At 36.7% G+C, this 22,246-nt stretch overlaps 1 protein-coding gene across 4 annotated transcripts in view; it reads left to right on the top strand.

Moving 5' to 3' along the window:
• The window catches only part of NTN4 (netrin 4), a 188,178-nt gene that overhangs the window by 96,409 nt on the left and 69,523 nt on the right, over positions 1 to 22,246 (top strand). For all 4 annotated transcript variants that reach the window (XM_074226614.1, XM_074226617.1, XM_074226616.1 and 1 more), the window contains exon 3: positions 9,397 to 9,675. In XM_074226614.1, coding sequence (XP_074082715.1) covers positions 9,397 to 9,675 — 279 coding nt within the window. The remainder of the gene's footprint in view (positions 1 to 9,396; positions 9,676 to 22,246) is intronic.

Below are 22,246 nucleotides of genomic sequence, written 5' to 3'. Positions count from 1 at the left end.
GACTATCAAGTGAACATAAGCCTTGGTCGGACCTTGCTGACCCTCTGACCTCTCTGCTATGCCCATCCAAGTCCTAGGCCTGAAGATGTGCCGACAGAGAATGAGTGATGGCGGTAGCAGGGGCACAAAGGCTAGGATTACAGGGAGGCCCTTCTGCAGTGAGTGCCATATTGGCATCTGCAAGAGAATTTTGAGAAGAAACTGGGTGGGAACCAGAGGGCGGTCTGCCAGGAGCTTGGAGCATCTGTATTGGCGCACTCTTTGTTTCCTGGTAGAGGGCAGATTCATTTCCCAGGGTATCAGATAGAGGCGTCTCCTTTCTAAAGAAAAGATTTCAAGGTTTAAATTCCTGTTCACTTTTGTGCTGTGGAAGTTTGCTGTCTCCTTTCCAGAATGCAACTTTAGGGGCCATGATGTCTCATCCCTACTGATAGGAGCATGCCAACTGCAGGTCGTACACAGCAAACACAGAGCTGCCATTCAGCCTTCACAATCTGTGTTCAGGAAGTTAAAGAATGCCTAAGTTCCTTCTAGCACTGACAGATCTTCCTTTGACCTTTGCATATGAAGAGCCAATTCCAGAAAAGAACCAGGGTAAGCATCAAGACAGTAGCAGAGAGTCACCAAAGCTCAGGAAAAGGCACTAAGGAGAACATGCAGAAAAGATTGTAGAGGAGTGGTATGTGGTTGCCTTTGATTAGTCTTTGTCCTGCTGTCCTGCTACTTACTCTGGCTGATTTTAAGTGTAACAGGCCTTGACAATGGGAAGCCGGAAAGCTTTGACTACTAAGGGGATTTCGGAAAGAACCAAAGAATAAAGAGTAGGGCGAGGCGTGGAGCTTTCCATGAAAGTAAGGACTGTCTGCCCCTTGCTCTGCACCTTTTCTCCTCTGACAGTAAGATTTTATGGCCTGGTGAGATAGACCATGAGACCACAAGAGAGTAATCTGATTTGGATCTGGATTGTAGAGACATCTTTAAGGATGAATCAGAGACCCCTTGGGTACTTATGGCCCTTAGTTTCCCAACTGAGTGACCTGGAGCTCTCTGCAAGGCTTGGCCATGAGTGAAATGGCAGAGGATGCCTTCTCTCTGTGTGTTGGAGCAACTGAGAGGGAAAGATTCGAAACTAAGTACACAAATTATAGTTTTTAGACTCCCAGGTTTGAGGGCATCCCTGGATAGTTATTTGGGGTTACTTGGTTATGGAAAGAGCATAGCCTCTATGGTTTATGAGTAAAGAACAGTAAACAGTTTAATTCATGCTTGTGTCATACTCCTGTGATTGGAGTCTTTTGAAATTTAGAGGTGAAGAGGAAGAAGGTAGAGCTTCCCAATAGGTAGGATCACCATGAGCCATACGAGCACTTATCACACCAAAGACAATAAGACTAATAAGACTAATCCTATTTCCCATAAAACAGGTAGAATTGGGGAAAGAGGTCATGTACCTTCTGAGAACCACAGAGAGTCTGACGTTTCCCTGGCATGACCTGTGGTGTGGGGGGAGTAGCATGGCATTCTCAGTCCATTGCCCTTACCAGTGAAGAAGGGCAGACAATAGGCAGCCCCACTCTCTGTGGAGAAAGGACAGGTATCACCATAATTCATTGCTTGGAGAGTGACTTGTTTATACAAGTTCTGCTTTCTCCAGCCCTAATGATCTTGGCCTTAGGTTATAGATGTTAAATACATGTCATATTATATCAGAAATACAGGTCAGTGACCTGCTTTGAAATCAAGGATATACAAATGATTTTCTTTCCCAAGGTTAAGAAAGAACTAAAAGGGGTTCTTGGCTCTTGGTAGGATGTGTGGCGTGTGTGTGTATGTGTGTATAGTGTTTTCATTTTTAATCTCTAGAGCCTTAAGATTTAATTATGCAAAAACTCAGTTGGCTTCATTTGACAGTCCTTTCCAGTGAAGTAAATCAAGTGCTGTTCATCAAACAAAATTAAATCTCAGCTGTCAGTCTTACGTGACTCTTGTTCATGTTCTCTCAAAAGTTCAACATAAAGTCTTGACTCAGAATACCAAAGAAAAGAAGCAAGAAATAAGATCTAGGGCAGAACCACTGCAGTGAGAAGAAGCAATGAGAAGAAGATAGCAGACAGAGACATTTTGGTCTGATGTCAAGGAAAAACTTCCTAACACCTTTCCAAAAGCAGAGAATAGGATATCTGATAAGATGGAGTGGGTTTCCCCTCACTGGAGACGTTAAACAAAGGCTCTATGACCACTCTTGAAGGAAGCTGTAGAGGGTTTTTCTTTTCAATATGGGTTGAACTAAATGTTAGTTGACTTCTCTTTCAACTCCAAGATTCTGTGAAAGTTTTAAAAGAGAGCATTGCAGTGAAGGGAAACCAAGCAAAGCATAAAATTAACTAATATTTAGTACAATCAATCAATACATTTATTAAGCTGCTGCTGTATGCCAAGCACTGGGCTAGACATTGGATCTACAAAGACAGAAATAAAATAGTACTTGTTCTCAAGCCTTAAATTCTTTCAGAGGAGACCAGATAAATAGGAAGCAGTTTCCAGAGGGTCGGATGGCTCCACAGTTGAAGGGTTTGGGAATGGCTTCGTGGAAAAAATAGTAAATGAGAAGCTTCTGGGGAAAAAAAAAGTAAGGGATATAATGTAAAGTCCAAGAAATATTGGAAAGAGATGATGAGGGCTTGAGTCACAATGCAGATATGAGTAGAGAGAAACTGGATGCAAGAGAGATTACAAGGGTAGAAACAAGATAGAATGAGACTTTTGTTTTGTCAATCATACTAGAATTCATAAGCCCAGTGATAGAATGGAAGGAAAATTTTCATTGTTTTTCAAAATAGTATTTTATTTTTTTCCAATTCCATGTAAAGACAATTTTAACATTCATTTCTTTGTTTGGTTTTTTATTTTTGGTTTTTGCAAAGCAATGGGGTTAAGTGACCTGACCAAGGTCACACAACTAGGTAATTATTAAGTGTCCGAGACTGGATTTGAACTCAGGTCCTCTTGACTCCAGGGCCACTGCTCTATCCACTGTGCCACCTAGATGCCCTTTAACATTCATTTGTAATAGAAATTTTAATTCAAAATTTTCTTGCTCCTTCTACCCTTCCCCTCTCTTTAAGATGAAAAAGGTGATGAATGTGCAATTATGAAAAATATATTTCCATATTAGTCATATTGTAAAAGAAAAAACAAACAAAAGAAAAAACACACATTGGATAGAATTTCCATTATGAGTCTTTTGGATCATTGTATTGTTGAGAGAAGAACTAAAACTATCATAGCTGATCATCATTACTGTGAACAGTGTTCTTCTGGTTCTGCTCACTTCATTTTGCATCAATTCCTATAAGTCTTCCCAGGCTTTTCTAAAATCTACCTATTCATCATTTGTTATAGCATCAAGTATTCCAATACATTCATATACCATAACTTTTCCAGCCATTCCCCAACTGATTACCATGCCCTCCATTTCCAATTCTTTGCTACCACAAAAAGAGCTGCTATAAATATTTTTGTACATGCAGAGCCTTTTTCTTTTTTTTTTTTTTTTTAGATTTTCTTTAGGATGCAGACTTAGTATTGTTGAACCAAAGGGTATATATAAAACAGTTTTATTGTCCTTTCCAAATTCTTCTCCAGAAGGATTGGATCAGTTTATAACTCCACCAACAATGCATTAGTATCCCAATTTTCCCACATCTCCACCATTTATGAATTTCCTTTTCTATCCCATTAGCCAATTTGATAAGTATGAGGTGGAACCTCAGAGTTGTTTTAATTTGCATTTCTCTAGTGATTTAGAATATTTTTTCATATGTCTACAGATAGATTTGATTTCTTTATCTAAAAACAGCCTATTCATATTCTTTGACCATTTATCAATTGGGGGTAATGGCTTGTATTGTTATAAATTTAACCCAGTTTTCTACTTATTTGAGAAGTACAACTCTTACTGTAAAAAATGTTTCCCAGCTTTCTGCTTGGAAGGAAAGTTTTCTTAATGGCACACCATTATTCAAAACATGTTCAGCACTCCTCTCTTGGCATTGACTTCAGAATCAATTTTGAAGGCTATATGACCATCTTCTGGTCATTCTCTTTTTTTAGCTAAAAAATATTATGTCCTTTAGTCATCCATCCTATTTATCATCAGATATAGATTTTAATGACTTTTGTCTGTTTCAAATAAAAAAAAATCTACCCTCAAAAATCCAAGATATGATGATATCAAGGATTTTCATAAGACTATCAGGCTATTGTAATTTTTTTCAGACAGTTTTTATAGGAGCAGTCCTAAAACTATTTCTTATCTATGGCAACATTATTGAAATGAGTGCCTAATTAGCCCCACCTTGAAGGTAACAGAACTCCCTTAACTTTCTAACTTCTGGGGTGTTTTCTTTATTTTTTCTTCAAATATAAATATTTTATTTGTTTTTCCAACTATAGACAATGGTAGTTTTTACCAATCATTTTTTTTTTTAGTTTTACAGTTTTTCTCCCTCCCTCCCTTCCCTTCTCCCCTTTCCCCAACAGAAAACAATCCTTTATAGGCTCTATATTTGTAACCATGCAAAACCCTGATCAAAATTAACCATGCTGCGAGAAAAGACTCAGATCTAAATGAAAGAAAGAAAACATTAGAGATATCAAAATTACAAAATACATAAGACAACTTTTAAAAATTGAAGATAATAAACTTTGGTTTTCATTTAAATTCCATTGTTTTTCTGTGGATATGGGTGGTATTTTCTATCAGAAGTCACTTAAAATTGTCCCTGATAATTGCACTGATGGAATGAACAAGTCCATCATAGCTTATCATCACCCCATGTTGTTGTTAATATGTACAATGTTCTTCTGGTTCTGCTCATCTCACTCAGCATCAGCTCATGTGAGCTTTTCCAGGATTTTTTTGAAATCCCAACCCTCATGATTTCTTATAGAACAATAGTGTTCCATCAGATACATATACCACAACTTGTTCAGCCATTCCCCAGTTGATGGAAATCCCCTCAATTTCCAATTCTTTGCCAAAAGAAAAAGAGCTGCTATGAATTTTTTTTGTATGTGTGGGCTTTTTGTACCCTTTTTCATGATCTCTGCAGGATCCAGACTCAGAATTGGTATTGTTGGAACAAAGGATATGCATAATTTCTTTGCTCTTTGGGCACAATTCCAAATTGCTCTCCACCAATAATGCATTAGTGTCCCAAATTTCCCACTCTATGGGAGGTATGAGGTAGAACCTCAGAGATACTTTAATTTGCATTTCTCTAATCAGTAATGATTTCGAGCAATTTTTCATATGACCAAAGATAGCTCTGATTTCCTTGTCTCCTTTCCATATCCTTTGATCATTTATCAATTGGGAAACAACTTGTTTTTTTATAAGTTTTACTCAGTTCTCTATATCTTAGAAATGAGTCCTTTGTCAGAAACACTAAATATAAATTTACTACATTCTTGCTACATATCTTGATTTCAGTGGTTTATTTGTCCAAAAACTTTTTAATTTAATGTAATCAACCTGTTTGGTTTTTAAAATGTTCCCTATCTCTTCTTTGGTCATAAACTGCTCTCCTTTCCATAAATCTGACAGGTAAATTATTCCTTGTTCTCCTAATTGACTTATATTGATTTTTATGTTTAAATCCTGCACCTATTTTGATCTTATCTTGGTATAGGGTATGAGATGTTGGTCTATTCCTAGTTTCTGCCATAATCCCTTCTACTTTTCTCTGGGGTATTTTCTTAAAAATCAGTCATATTTCTTTAGAGTCATACTTTTATATATTTATTACCTCATTATTAAGCAATATATTCAAAATATGAAATGTATATCCAACCATATTGCCTTCTTCTCAGTGTGACATGGCCAGACCTATGCTTTAGGAAAATTGCTTTGGCAACTGAATGCAAAATGAATTTTAATAGAGAAAGACTTGAGACAATGAGATCAACCAGAATGCAATGAATAATCCAGGCATGAAGCAGGAAGGACCTCACTGGAGTGGTGGCTGTGTGAGCTGAGCTAATGAGAATCATATCAGAGATCTTGGTAGGTAGAAATGAGAAGACTTGGTGATGGATTAGATATTTGGAGTGAGTGAGAATGAGGAGTTAAGGGAGATACCAAGATTTCAAGCCTAAGAGACTAAGACAATGGCCATAACATGGGAGAGGGGAAGGTTTGAGTTCTGTTTGAGATATTTTGAGTTTAAAGTGTTTATAGGACATCCAATTTAAGATGTTCAAGAGCCAACCATGCTGGGGCTAGAAATATGAACATGGGAGCCACTTTGAATCCAGGTGAGCTGATGAGATCATCAATTGAGATGATAGAGAGGGATAGATTGTTGGGCAGCCTCCATGTTTAGTACACTTAAACTGGATGAATAGTCAACAAAAGAGACCAAGAAGAAACAGTCAGATAAGGGGAGAGTCAGAGGAAAGCAGCATTAGAAAGGATAGAGGAGCAAATATCCTTTCAGGAGAAGAGGATGTGATCAGCAGGATCAAAGACTGAAGGCAGTTCAAGAAGGATAAAGATTGAGAAAAGTTCACTAGACATAGTTATAAGATCAGGGATTATTTGGGAAAGAACAGTTCTAATTGAATGATAAGGTCAGAAGTTAAATTTTGTATTTATAAATTCAGTGAGAGAAATAAAGACCTCAAGAACAGACAGCTTGGGGTTTAACCACAAAAGAGAACACAGATATTTGATTTATATATATAGTGAGAATTATCACATTAGGTAAAGGGTTTTTTTTTTCCTTTTGGGGGGAGGGACAAGAGAGTAGGATTAAGTGATTTATCCAAGGTCACACAGCTAAGTAATTATTAAGTATCTGAGGCTGGATTTGAACTTGTCCTCCTGTCTCCAGGGCCCATGCTCTATTCATTATACCAACTAGCTGCCCCTGGGTGGGTTTTTTTTTAAAAGATGGGGAGAAATGGATGTTTTTATAGGCAGCAGGGAAGTAGCCAGTAAATAAGGAAAGATTTAAGATTGGTGAGAGAATGAGGAGGATAATTGGAGAAGAGAGACTGGGATGAGGTCAAGAGAGCATGGAAAGGAGATTGTCTTGGCAAGGAAAAAGTCACTTCATGTGAGACATGAATGAATGGAGATAGTGAAGGGAGACATCTGAGTGCTTCAAGTGAGACATCTGAGTGCTGCAAGTTTGAGGACTTCTCAATGAATGAACTCAATTTTTTTCACTGATATATTCACTTCAATTCAGTAAACATTTATTAAGTGCCTAGGATGTACCAGAGATGTGTTAAATATAAATAAGAACGAATACAAATAAGAAAAAGTCCCTGCCCTCAAAGAGTTTATAATCTAAAGAAGCTAGAAAGGGGTGAGGGGAAGACACCAGATGGTGCCTGGCCCCAGGGCCATCTTGTTCTGTGGAGTTCAAACCAAATTGACCTGTTAATGAAGAGTGGACAGTTAGCTGGAAAGTTCAGACGTAGCCTTATATAATGGTAATTTTTGAGTGAAGCTTAGAGCTCTGTCCTCCAGTCAGAAAGAAGAGGCTAATTAAGGTGTTGGGAATTCAGATCAAGCACAGCTTCAGATCGGAAATGAAATATGACCCAGTCAAAATGAAACATAAATTTGCGGTGGACCCAGTCAGTATGGTTTCATGATTTTTCCCAATTCAGTTGATTAGCATATGAACAGGCATCAGAATGTCAGAGGGTTTGGCAAAGTATGACCTTTGATAGGACAAGTGAGAAGCCCAACTCATGGTTCCTCTGAAGTACTTGTCTTATGTATAAATAAACTCTTAGGGCCATCTATGGCATAGTCCAAAAAAAATAGGCATTTTCCCCCCTCTATATTTCTTTACTTTATAAATTATTAAATTGATCATTTTGACCAATTCTGAATCTCATTGAGGAGGCCCTATAAAATTATGAATCTTGATAAACACAAAACTAGGAGCATGTGGAGGAACCCCCCAGGATAATCTCCCATGATAATGACAAGCAACTTTATGGGTAGATGTACATCTCCCAATTTTATGCTACAATTGATAATAATCAGAGAATTGTTTAAGATAGCTAACCTCTTTAGTTATATTTATCGAAGATTCTTATAATAGAGTTTGAGAGATGCATTATTGAAGGAAAACCTTTAAAATTTTGTTTAATTTTACCAACTCAAGTTTTTCTGTGGGGGGTTGGTGCTCCAGATAAACATATTACATACCCACTGTGGTGACAAACCTTTTGAGTATTTTCCTATCAACTTTTGACAGCTCTTGCTGTGTTTATATGACTTGGAGAAGAATTCCCCAAAATATCTTTTTTTATGGAAGAAGAGGAAGAAAGTCTGCCAAATAAGTGCTGAAGATTGTTGTCTGTCAGCCAATTAATGCCTTTTTAATGAGTGAATACTGAAATTGAAAGGTAGTTTTACTGGAAAGACTGGTTTACATTTTCAAAGAAATTATCTATGTCCTCTATATATAGAATCAGACTAAACAGGAAGATTCACAACCTGATTCGTGACTGGGAGAACTCTTAAATACTCAAATGAATTGGTAATCCCATCCATTCTGGTGTTCCCTTCAAGTAATACAGGTCACACTGATTGTCTTCCTTGGTCCATTCTGAATGGCACTTGTCTATATGCTACCTAAAGTTTACACCTGAGTGATGGGGGGGGTAGTCACTCAGTGAACAGGAGGCCTCTATGCTCTCCCTGAGAAGAAAGTAGTACCAGGGCATCACTCCACCTGTCTACCTATCATCCTTCATGCTTACCCAATGATCAGACAGTAGTAGAAAGCATATTTGGAGAAGGTAGACCTGGGTTCAGGTTCTATCTCTGATACTCACCAAGAATGATTTGGGATGGGTTGGTTCCCTTTTCTGGTCCTCAAGCCTAAGAATTTATTAGTCATTAATTAATTTATTAGTGATTAACCTACTAGATTTCTGACACTATAATCACTAGGGACACAAATATAATGATTGAAATAGTCCTTATTTGCAGAGTTGACATTGACATTTTAGTGTGGGAGATAACAAAGCCTCAGTGGCCTTATCTATAAAACAAGTGTGTTGGACTAAATGGATGAGCCCCAAAGTCCCTATCAGCTCTAAAGCTTAAAAATCTTATTATAAATATGCTCCTTTAAAGATCTGTAGGGCCATTCTTTCTTCAAATGTCTTTTTCCATCCTTGCAAATCCTATTTACAGATGCCACAGGTAGTCCATAAATCAAGCCAGAACTAGGCTAGCCAAACATGGCAGTATTTTTAATAAGATTTTGTGCCTACTTGAGGCCTCCCCATTCAAAAGGCTTCTTTCCCCTTGCTTTTTTCATCCCCTTTCTTTGCTTAGTTGCTCTGCCTTTCTCTTGCCAGGTCATCTACAGAGCTCTGTCCCCACCATATTCTGCTGAGGATCCATACAGTGCCAAAGCTCAGGAACAGTTAAAGATCACCAACCTTCGTGTACAGCTGCTGAAGCGCCAGCTTTGTCCCTGCCAGGGCAATGACCTCAACACAAAGCCCCAGCATTTCACACACTACGCCATTTATGATTTCATCGTCAAGGGCAGCTGCTTCTGTAATGGCCATGCCGATCGTTGTGGGCCTGTTGATGGCTTCCGGCCCATCAAGGGAGCTGGAACATTCCAAGTGGTAGGTATGCTGGGGCCTCACAGGTTACCTTCTAGGCTGGGTGTTGGGCACTTGCATTCTTATTGACTTGCGGCTCCCTTGGTGGTTCTTGTTTCTTCTCAGACTCCTCAGTTGATCTCCCTTTTCCCCACCCATTACCAAAACCTTCACTAATAGGGGCTGTTAACCAAATAAAAGAAAAATGTCTTCAGTTTTCAACACTTAAGACAATTAAGCCTCACCTTCAGACTCTTCTTTTTAGAATGAATGCTTATAAAAGTGGGAGTTGCAAAATGTCAGTTAGGAATTGTGATCTACAGGCAAAAAAAAAAAAAAAGATGACTAATAGCATGCTTGCAAAGAATAACAAAGTTAATTAGCAGTTAAAAATCTCCACCTCTGTTGAAAAGGAAGAAATATCTTTCTTAGATAGATCTTAAAAGTCAAATTTTAATTAATGAGACCTGTAACTTCAACTAAATTTTCATCACAAAGTGCTGTCAGTGCAGATTAACAAAACTAATAAACTTATTAATAATACTAATTCCTGTTAAAATCATTTTTAAGTCCAGGAAGCAGTTTAGTATAGTAAAAAGCATATTGGATTTGGAGTCAAGGGACCTGAATTCTTAATAGTTATATGACTTTGGGGAAGTCACCAACCTCTCTGTATCTCAGCCCCTCATCCCTAAAACCAATGGCTTGTTTTAACTGACTTGGAGGTCCCTTCCAACTTTAAGTCTATGACAACACCATTTGGCCCTCCCAGCAACCTGTGAAATAGATAAAGCAAGTTGTGTCTCCCACATTTTGCTGAAAAAAAAGTGTAGTTTTGAAAGATAAGTAATGTGCCCAAAGTTACATAGCTCACAAATGATAGGTCCCAAATTCACATCCAGATCTGAGTGCTTCTCACCACACCGTGCTACTGTTTTTGAATTGAGTTCAGAGTAAGAATTAAGTGCCTGTCATGGGCATCAGGCATCCACTTGGTGTGTGTTTTGCTTGGTGCTGGTGATATAATGAGAGAGAGTCTATCTACCTAGCCACTTTTTCATTTATGTTTTTCCTATTAGAGCAATAATCTGCAGACATTAAGTAGACCTTGGCTGGGGGGCAGCTAGGTGGTGCAGTGGATAGAGCACCAGCCCTGGAATCAGGAGGACCTGAGTTCAAATGTGACCTCAGACACTTAATAATTACTTAGCTGTGTGGCTTTGGGGCAAGCCACTTAACCCCATTTGCCTTGCAAAAACCTAAAAATAAATAAACAAACAAATAAATAAATATAAAAGAAGACTTTGAGGCAAATGCCAAGGTGGTTTAAATTGGTTTAATTTTCCATATCCATATAGAAGAATTCCATACCAAGAACTAATATGATTCCTTCGTCTTTGAGAAACAGGGAGAAGGAAAGAGACACCATAGAACTTATTAGGAGGGTAGACATTATGAAAAATTTCCAAAAGGATTGAAAGATGGATTCTTCCAAGTGCAGATCAATAGCTTTGATTAACTATCTATAGTAAATCCCAAATTATTAAATAGGCAGTTTCTGAGCTCCCAAGTAAGGAAGCAGCATTCACTGTTCCCTGCCTGGGTTAGACCACACTGACAATGTCCAACTCCAGCCTGGAAGTCATGTCTGAGGAAAGATTGGTGGGAGAACTGGGCTGTTTCACCTTGAGAAGGATCTGAGGGTCTGATTACGGGGAAAGGGTGACCCTTATTTTACTTGGACCCAGAAGGCAGAACTAAGAGCTCTGAAAGAAAGTTATGGGAAGATGGGCCAAGAGGCGGAAGTTTGGTCTCCCCAAGGAGCCATCTTTTTCTCTTGAAAAATCCACACTGGCCTAGTTGGGAATGGGGAGAACTACTCTAGCTGCTTTGTGTCCCTGACTCATGAGCTCCTAGTTTTTATGGTTTTTGGATTTTTCTGAATTATAAAGCTAAGGGATTCAATTTGGGAAGGGTTACATCTTGTTTTGTGTAAACTGTTTTTATTCTCATGGTGGCCTAACTGGGCAAAACTGCATCCTGAAAAAATTATATTAAATTGCTTTAATATGAGTGCAACCAGCAATGAATAGGCATCGTTAAGCCACTTAGTTTTAAAATGTAAATTATCAAAGTATACACACTCTTGTGTAGTGGAGGACCCTATTATGCGTACATGGATAATTTGCTGCAACAAATTAACTGATTTACAGATTGTTACTGGAGAATAGAAAGGTGTCTCCGTAAGAAGCATTGCTATTCTAAAGTCCAGCTTGAGGTTAAAATGGAAAATGATCAGTTTTATTTAAAAAATAAGCAAGTTTGTCTATTACAGGGATTGTGTTATAGAATAAGTCATTTACTTGATTCATCACAACTTTTTTCTAGATTAAAGACTGTAGTGGTTTTTGATGAAAATTTGAAGGTGTTGGAGGTAATGATTTCTTTGAAAGAAAGGATAGGCAGTTTGCTTCCCAAGCTAGCTCATATTTCTCGGTATCTTTCCTATCGCTGTGAGAATGTTTTAGTTGAGTGATGAAGACCTAGAATTCTAGGTAAGAAGAAGAAAAGAATTCTAGGTAAGAGAAACCACCCAGCAGAAGCCCCTCAGGGACTGCAGCCTCCTCAGGTCAGCTTCTCTTTCCCATGCCTCTCTCCATGCCAGACTACATCTGTTCCCTGGTTCCCTCCCCTCCTGAACCTCCCAAATCAAAGATGATGCCTGCCTTGCTTTGTATACAGTAAGCACTTCATAAATGCTTGGTGACTGACATGCTTATTAGACTAGTTTGTTTGTGACAAGAAAATTTTATAATGTGAGTTCAGTCCATTTGGGTTACAAAATTGTGTGACGTCTGAGATCTTGAATTATCTCACTGCAGCTATGGTGAGTTGGTTCTAGTTTCCTTCCCCTTTCCAGTAACTCTAAAGTATACCAGCTGTTGGATAATGAATGTTAATACTTTGGAACAACTGCAGAGATGTGTTTAAAGTTTGAGCTACTATTCCCTGAGAATGGAATAGGCTCATTCTGATCATGAGTTAATAATAAAAGAATATTCATATTTTGACTGATACACTAGACTTGCAAAGGTAAATTAAGAATTAGGGAGCCATGTCACTGGACTGAATGAAAATGTTGCTGCATCTGCACAGCTGTGTGATGACTGACATCAAAATCTTTCATACAAACTGAAAACAAAAGTCTGCCCCAACTAGCCCACTGACTGAAACAGAATTTCTCTGCTATTTTTGCCTAAATAATGTCATATTTATGTAAACTAAAAATAGGTCTTAATTTTATATTTGTCAGTTCCATTTTTATTTCCCCATTGAATTATCATTCATTAATAATAATAATAATAATTTGGTACATAAATAAAAATTATAATTTTGATACCCACTGAACCAAAATGATAGTTAAACATCTGGTGAAAAACTGATGAGTCAGAAATTTTGAAAGCCTATAAATATATATACATTAGAATATATAGTGTCAGAATTTAAATTTTTCTTTAAAGTTGTTAGATTTTTATATACTTATAAATGTAAATAAATGATACAGGTCATTTCTAGTTATTTTCATCAGATAAAAACACTCACTGTAATAATTATGTAATTATTATAATCATTGGAGAGAGCACTAAGCAGAGAGAGTCAGGAAATAGGAATTCTAGTGCCACTTCTGCCCTGTGGGATCTTGACCACAGGACTTCATCTATAAATTGGATAGTCAAAGTAGATGATCCCTAAGGGCCTCCTGCCTCTAAGGTCCAATAATACTGGTCCAATAATGGTCCAATAACACCTCCTAGGAACATCCTAGAATTCTATTTGAGTATAAAGTCTGAGCCCTACTCTCTATTTAGATCGGGGCCATGATCTTCCCCTACAAAGGCCATTTGACCACTGAAGAGTTAACCATGCCCATCGAATTATAAGGAATGTTGATTCTATTTACTTTAAGACTTTGGTGATATCCAGTACAAGGGAATCCTAATAAAATAAGTTAATGGCTTTCTGTTTAGTATTTTATGGCCACACTTCTTTGGGGAACTGCTGTTTTCAAACGTCTGTGTTTTTCTCATGACAAAAATTGCCAGAAATCACTCTTCAATGAAGGTCTAGAGATAGGATTACAGAAATTCAACTGTGCTTTTCTGCATTACATGTGAATTCACAGCAGAGTTCTTTTCAAAGAGTGACCTTTGTACATTGAAATGCTTTTCTAAAGGCCTCTAAATACTGAATCAAGAGGCTAAGAAATAAATGAACTGAAAGCCAAACACTAAAGGCATCAGAGGTTGAAGATCAGTTATGGTAAGCTATCTTTCAAGGTGAAATGGAAGTCAGTACTAGAATGATCTTTTAATAAGCAACACTATAAGTTGGCATTAGGGCAAATTTAGCCAAGACCCCAAATTTCTAACTCTTGCAAAACTGAGAAGAGAAAACCGATGTATCTTATTTTCATGCAATTTAAAAATAAAATAAATTTTCCTCTTTAAACTGGAGGCTAGATACAAAACCTTGCAAGTAGATATAAAACCAAAGTCTGTTTTCTGTCTCTTTCTCTGTCTCTGTCTTTCAGTCTCTGTATGTCTCTGTCTCTCTCTGTTTCTCTATCTCTGTCTGTCTCTCACTCTCATCTTCAAAACAGGCCTCATAGTCCCCAAAACCACCTATCTGAATATTATAAGTCTCCTAACTAATCTTGTCTCTCTCTTACTGCTCTCCATTGCATCTTTGAAGCACCTGCTAAAGCAACCTCAGGTACAAACCTGACTTTGCTACCCCTCTTCTAAAAAGCAAAGCAAATATAAGTAAAACTTTAAAGTCATTCATTCCCTGTTGCCTGTAAGGCAAAATACAAACTCCTTAGCAAAGTTATCAGGATGTTTCATACTCTGTTTCCTTCCTCTCCAGACTTATTTCCAGTGACTCTCCTTTGTGCATTCTGCAGGTTAGCCTCACTCAATGACTTTTTGTTTTCTGAATTTCAACAATTTATTTCCCATCTCTGTGTTTTACCCAGGCCATTTCTCATGGGTAGAGGGCTTCCCCTCCTCAGTTCCACCCCTTTCAAGGTTCAGCCTCAGGTCCCACCTTTTTAGAAAACCTCCCCTTATTTTTACCCCTACAAATATTCTCTCCAAAAATATTAATAGAGTGCTTTGTCTGGATCTCTTTTTTGACCCCATCACTCCCTCCCTTCCTTATATTAGATGCATTTCCCTTGATACAAGATAAATTCCTTGAGCACAAGGACTATTTCATACCAGGTCCAAGAACAGGGCCTTGTACAGAGTAGACATTTATTCTAAATAGAATTAGAGATGTGCAGTGCCATCCTGGTACTGTATTCCTTCTGCTCTTGCCAGGTTTGCAAAAACAGAAGCTCTTATGGCTTATGGTTTCAAGTCCAGTTTGTCCTAATGACAATTATCCTATAAGTAATAAACATTTAGGAGAGAAGAGAATGCTGTAAATTGAGTCTGTATTACTCTTGTTCTCGTTAGAAATGGAGAATACCCTTATCGCATTAAACTATTTTCATGTCTTTCTATTCTTAAAATATCAAAAACCCAAAGCTGGACCATGTTCTCTACTACTCTCTATACTATGTAGCGAGTACATAGTATAGTGATTCTTCAGGACAAACTCCTGTTTGTATACTCCAGGATCCCATGCACCTTTTTACTGAATATTACTTCATTTTGCTGATCAGAATTCAGTGTTGCTTTCCACATTGTTTCACAAAACTCTATTTTCCACCACTTATACTGGGCCAGTAAACTCTTAAATATATGAAATATCTTGGCAATATTAGAAAGCACAAAATCTATTTTGGTATTTAGACTCTTGGTAATGGTATATCTATCAGTGGAAATACTTTAGTAAAATAATAAGTTATCTATTACTGGGGATAAGAAGGAACTGTACTATCTTGGGTTAAATCATAAATAGAAACATTATTAAAATGGAGGCAAAATAATAGATAAAGTAGTCTGGCATCTTTCCTTCTTCAGTGAAGGAAAACACTTATCTAAATAAAAGCATTGTCTCGAGAACAGAAAGAAAAGCTTGTTTTTCAACTAAACCATTTTGTCTTATAAGATTTAAAAATAACAAATCAGTGACCATTTATTGGTAAGTTTGTTTCACTGATAAAAAAAAATTCTAGACTATTCAAAGATGTTTGCCTTAAGAAGCTTTGTGCATTCATTTATTTAGTTAGTTATTTAAGGCAACATTGTTAAGTGACTTGCACAAGGTCACACAGCTAGGCAATTATTAAATGTCTAGGGTCGGATTTGAACTCAGGTTCTCATGACTCCAGGGCCCATCCACCATACCACCTAGCTGCCCCAAGCTTTGTGTATTTTAAAACAATTATGTTGTATCGATTATTTCAGGGTGGCTTATTCTGTTAAATTTTCATCAAGTGAATCTTATACTTGTGAACTTAGGAAGTATATAATATTATATTGATTGAATAACATTTCTCTGACCCCAATTTTTCAGTGAGACAGTATCGGTCAGGTCTCTGACATCCCTGAAGAGATACTCTCCATATCACTGAAAGGGATGTTGTTTCTCAGATAAGTCACTAGAGCAATCTTTAAATCTTAGAGACAACATTAGAGGTCCTGGTTCATCCCCATTGTTTCTGTGGACTCGGTATCCTGTCTAACCTGGGCCCATCTTTGCTTATGGATTACTTAGAACTGAAGAGAGTCTTCTCAGGTGCTCATCCAAGCTATTAGCTCCAGGACTAGTCAACTGACAACATGTTCATGAAGGGGCAGGAATTAGGCTTTTCCTAAATGAGGAGTTAGCACTGGGTCAGTCATAAAAGTCCAAAAAGATCGCAGGTCTAGAGATGGAAGAGAACTGAGAGGTCATCTAGTGTGACCGTCTCATTTTATCATGTGGAGACAATTTACAGATCAGGAAATCTAAACTTCAGAGAGGTTAAGTAACTCCTTCAAGTTCATACAGGACTTTGGGGTTCCGGTTTTATTTTCATCTCTACTTCCAAGGGAAAATGTTATTTTTGTAGAGAAAGACTATACCATACAGAAGGTATCAAAGAATAGGATTTGATTTTCTTGATTAGTTTAGGAAATGATGAATGAAATTCTAAATGTTTTATGCAAAATAGCTGAAGCAGAACATATCTAATGAACCTTGAGGGAAAAAAAAAATAAGTTTGACCTGAGTCTTAGTCATCACATCCTCATCAAGAGGATCTTCAACTGTGAGTGAAGGGAAAAGGAGAGAAATGACCCAATAAAACTGTAAAACCAAACAATATGGAAGATGTCAGCATGACCAAGAAAGAAGAACATGGAGAAAGTGTCCAGCAACACAGGAGGAAATCATTTATGCATATCCTTGGGTAAAATCAAAGTCCCTAGTATGGGTAATTCAGTTAACTTGAATCTTTAATTAAAGGAGGTAAATAATAGGTGTCGCTGAGATTTGTTGTGATAGGAGTCATTACCAGAAAGTGCCAATGACATATCTACTACTGAGGGGCAGCATTTTGGAAATAAGAGATTTAAAAGCATAATGTACAGACAATGGATAGGGAATGGGAAATGACTTAACATCAGTTCATTGCTTTAAAAAAAAACTTAGTGGGGTTTAGCTGACTACAAATTTAATGTGATGAGACTGCCCAAAGAGCCAATGCTGTGCTTGTCTACATTAATAGAAGTATAACATTCTAACCATGGAATAGTTCCTCTGTCCTCTGCACTGCTCAGACCACATCTAGAATATTGTATTTACTTCTGAACACCAATTAAGAGGGGAATTGATAACTCAAATCCAGAGAAGGGTGACCAGGATTACAATGGAGCTCAAAACCATGTTATGTCATGGGAGAAACAATTGAATGAAGTAGAGATAATTAGCCTGGGGGATAAAAGGCTTCAGTGAGACATAAGAGCTGCCTTCAAGTATTCTACATGGTCCACAGGGTAGAACTGTGATGGATGAAAGCAGCAGGGAGCTCTACTTTGACTCAACATAAGGAATAACTGTTACCCATTAGAACCATTTAAAAATGTCTAATGTCTAAATGGTTAAATGAATGGATTCAATCATGGGGTAGAAGGTTGAATTAGACAAACCTTAAAACTTTTAAGATTCTATGATTCCTTTGGAATAATTTTAAGTAATGAGAGTACTTTACAAAATGATGTTACTGCTCTAATGGCTTAATCAAAACTAAATGACTCAATCACTATTAAAATACAAATGTATCATGCAATAAAAGAAATAGCAAGGACATGGTTAACGTAGCTTTCTTTTACATAGAAAATAAACTTTAGAAAAAAGTAAGATAGGGGCGGCTAGGTGGCATAGTGGATAAAGCACCAGCCCTGGAGTACCTGGGTTCAAATCCAGTCTCAGACACTTAATAATTACCTAGCTGTGTGGCCTTGGGCAAGCCACTTAACCCCATTTGCCTTGCAAAAACCTAAAAGAAAAAGTAAGATTAACAATTAATGTTTAAAAGAAAGACTATCTTAAAAATCATCTCATATTACTACATATTTAGATATTTTGACTATCCAGTTAATGGTTGATACCACACAGAACATTTTAAATATCACAGATGCTAAGTAGAAACTTAAGACTAATCAGATAATTCAGACAAAAATAAACTTGTTACTGATGTTACTTGCTTGTTCTATTATTGATTGCTTTCCTACATAACCTGAATTCAATGGATAATAATCAGTCTCTTATCTTTACTTCCCTGCAATCAGTGCATATTTCATTTGCTCATGCATAAATAGGTTATAGGTTAACTTTGTCAAAAACATTATTTTTATGTTTATCAGTATTGAAATGAGGCTCTACAACACTGAAATTTGTCATGAATTCAGTTTTATCATCATCAGTATTTATCGATAAACATTTATAAAACAGGGCAGCTAGGTGGTGCAGTGGATAGAATACTGACTCTGGAGTCAGAAGGACCTGAGTTCAAATCAGACTCAGACACTTAATAATTACCTAGCTATGTGACCTTAGGCAAGTCACTTAACCCTGTTGTCTTACAAAAACCAAAAATAAATAAATAAGCATTTGTGAAAGACCCACTATGTGCTTTTCAAGTCCCTAATGCTAAGTCTCTTCAAAATCATTATACTAAGTGCTAAGGAGACAAAGAAAAGCAAAAATAGCCCCTTCCTTCAAGGTGCTTAAATTCCAATGAAGGAACCAATATGCAAATAGTTATGAACATGGAAGAGAGATATAGCATGTATATATATATATATATATATATATATGATATATAAAAACAGCATGTTAGTACTCTTGTGATTATAGAGCACAGAACAGGGGGAAGATTGGGTTTATTTCATGTTCCTCACAAGGAGGGTCAGAGGACATATAGGCAGGTATCCTTTTTCAATTGCACTTCCTCATCTATATAAGCATTTATTTTAAATATCCATCTAACAAAAATGCTTCTCACAAATATGAAGGATTTTTTACTGTAAGAGTCCTTAATATTACAGATAATTTGTAGTTGTCTTCCAGATGAGAAATATTTATTGTGCTTTTATTAATATTTTAGACATTAATCATGAATCAATCAATTAACAATTTTTATTAGCATCTACTATGGGACAGGCAATGTGTGAGTGCTAGGAAATTAATGAGACAGTATAGATATTTGACACATATAAAAAAAATTAGTAGATAAATACAAGGTAATTTGAGAGGAAAAGTCAAAGAGTTGAGGGGATCAGAAAAAGCTTCTTGTAGACTTAACATATGAATGATATCTTGAAGGGAAAGATAGATTTTCTGGGATAGAGATTCTAGACATAGGGGATGGCCAATGCAGTGGTATAAAGACAAAGAAGGACAATTTGGCTGAATTATAGAATGAATATGGGAGAGTAATGTACAATAAGACTAAAAAGAGATGTTGGGACTATGTTGTTGTGAACTTGAAAAATTAAAACAGAAGAGTGTATTTTATCCTAGGGATAGAAAACCTCTGGAGTTCATTTAATTAGGGGAGTAAAATGGTCTTTGCTTAAGGAAAGATCTTTGCTTAAGATCTTTGCAAAAGGGCAATTTACTTGACAGCAGTATGAGCATGGCCTGGAGTAGTGAGAGACTTGAGGTAGAGAGACCAAATTAAGAGCCTATTGCAATAACATAAGATCCTGAATTAAGATTTCTACTGTGTTAGTGAAGGCAAGAGAATGTGTGAAAAAGTATTGTAGAGGTGGAAATGCTGAGAATTGGCAACTGTTTAGATCTGTGAAGTGAGAGAAAGTGAGGAATTAAAGATAATACTAAAGTTACAAATCTGAGAACCCAGAAGAATGGTCATGTCTTTGACAAAAATAGTAAAGTTTGAAAGAAGGGCAGGTTTGTGGGGAAAGTTTATCTGATTTAGTCTTGATGAGTTTGAAATGTCTCTAGGACTCAATATAGAAGTTCCAGAAGAAAGAATTGGAAAGCGAAAATGGCCAGCCTTATCCCAGAAATGTGTAGAAAACTAGAATCATCCTAACAGAAATGCATGATTCCATGAGACATAAGAAATATTAGGAAAAAAATTCAAAAACTGAAAAAAGAGAAAAAAATATAAGATCCTCATCAAAAATAACTGACAAGAAAACAGGTCAAAAATAGGTAATTGATTTACTGGACCCCTTGAAAACCATGAGTTTAAAAAGTCTGGACACTATATTTCAAGAACTTACAAACAAAAACTGCCTAGCTCTATTAAAACCAAAGGGCAGGGGCAGCTAGGTGGCACAGTGCATAGAGCACTGGCCCTGGAGTCAGGAGGACCTGAGTTCAAATCTGACCTCAGACATTTAATAATTACCTAGCTGTGTGGCCTTGGGCAAGCCACTTAACCCCATTCGCCTTGCAAAAACCTAAAAACAAAAAACAAAAAAAAAACCTAATAAAAAAAGAAGGGCAAACTGAAAATAGAAAGCAATCATCAATTCTCTCTTGAAAAACAAACTAAAAATGATACTTCTTAGAATGCAATATTCCTAAAAATCAGCTTTAACTTGCCCTGTCAAGCTGAATGTAATCCCCCAGAAGGATAAAAATGATTGTTCTTTAATGGAACAGAGGACTTTCAAGAGAAGATCAGAGCTGAATAGGAATTTTGAAATACAAACACAAGAATCCAAAGAAACCTAGAAAGATAATTTAGAAGGGATGCAATCAGAATGAACTGTATGATGATATGGCATTATGATTCTTATGGTGTAAAAGAAACAAGTCTCCTTTCAAGTGTCTTCAAAGGACATTGAGTTAAATAAGAAAAACAGAGGACCAAAGGGTGGATTGAGGATTTTTGGAGGGAGAATAGAAGAGAAAATAAAAAGAATATAGTAATATTGCCAGTAGAAAGAGGAGGGAGGGATAGAACTTGCTACTTCTATTAACTGAGATGTGTGATAAAGTTTGCTAACACGGAGGATGGGGTATTGGGAGCAGTCATTAAATGAACTTCTCTCTAATCTGAACCAGACAAAAGAGTTTTGGACATGGACACACACACACACACACACACACAAACACACAAACACACACAAACAAACAGACAAAAAACAAAAGAAGTGGGGATGTGGGTGGAGCAGTTTTGAGAGGGAAAATAGAACAGGAGAAAGAATGTTTACAAGCAAAACCTGATCCTACAAAAGAAATTAAAAGAAGGCAAGGAAAGAAAGGCAAAGAAATAGAATCTAAGAGATTTCAGTTGTGAAATGGCTAAACAAATTGTTATGTATGAATGTAAAGAAATATTGTTGTGCCATAAGAACTTACAAAAGAAGGAATTTCAGAGGCTTTTAGTTAGTATGAACTCATGAAATGAAGTGAGTAGAACCTGAAGAATAATTTATGCAAGAGCAACAGTATCATAAAGAAAAACAATTTTTAAAACTAAAGAACTTTCATCAAAACAGTGACCAATGACATCTCCAGAAAACCTATGTAAAACATGTTACCTAATGAACTGAGAATGAAGAAAGAGACCTGCAATGTTGGAAATGGTTGTTATGTGGTTTCATTTTGTATAACTATGTTTATTTGTTACAAGTTTTGTTTTTGTTTCTTTTGTCTCTGAGTTTTTAATATGAGGATAGTGGTAGGGAAGAAGAACATTTTATGTAAAGTTAAAAAAAACAAAATGAAAATGACCAACAGTGTTAGATGCAGGAAATATACCAGGGAGAATGAAGACTGAGAAAAAAAAAATCACAATATTTGACAAATAGCTAAGAGATCATTGGAAAGTTTGGAAAGCATATTTTCAGTTGAGTCGGGACAACATTGAGTTGAACAACATTAAAAAGGGCTGAAGAGTGAATGAGAGGAAAATAAGTAAAGTCAGTAAGTAAATTTAGACAACTTTTTCTTAGAGTTTGTGTGAGAAAGGAAGTAGGGATATAGACTGTAACTCAAGGGAATATTAGAATCTAGTGAATGTTTTTTAAGGATGGCGGAGACTTGGAAATGTTTGATGGAAGAAATCAGTATACCTCCAAATTTCTTAATGAGAAAGAAAGATATGTTAGAAAAATCG

The sequence above is a fragment of the Macrotis lagotis genome, chromosome 2 (genome assembly GCF_037893015.1).
Source record: "Macrotis lagotis isolate mMagLag1 chromosome 2, bilby.v1.9.chrom.fasta, whole genome shotgun sequence".
In the NCBI taxonomy this organism is placed as follows: Eukaryota; Metazoa; Chordata; class Mammalia; order Peramelemorphia; family Peramelidae; genus Macrotis; species Macrotis lagotis.
The sequence above is the reverse complement of the archived record's forward strand: the minus strand, read 5'-3'. Positions and strand labels throughout refer to the sequence as shown.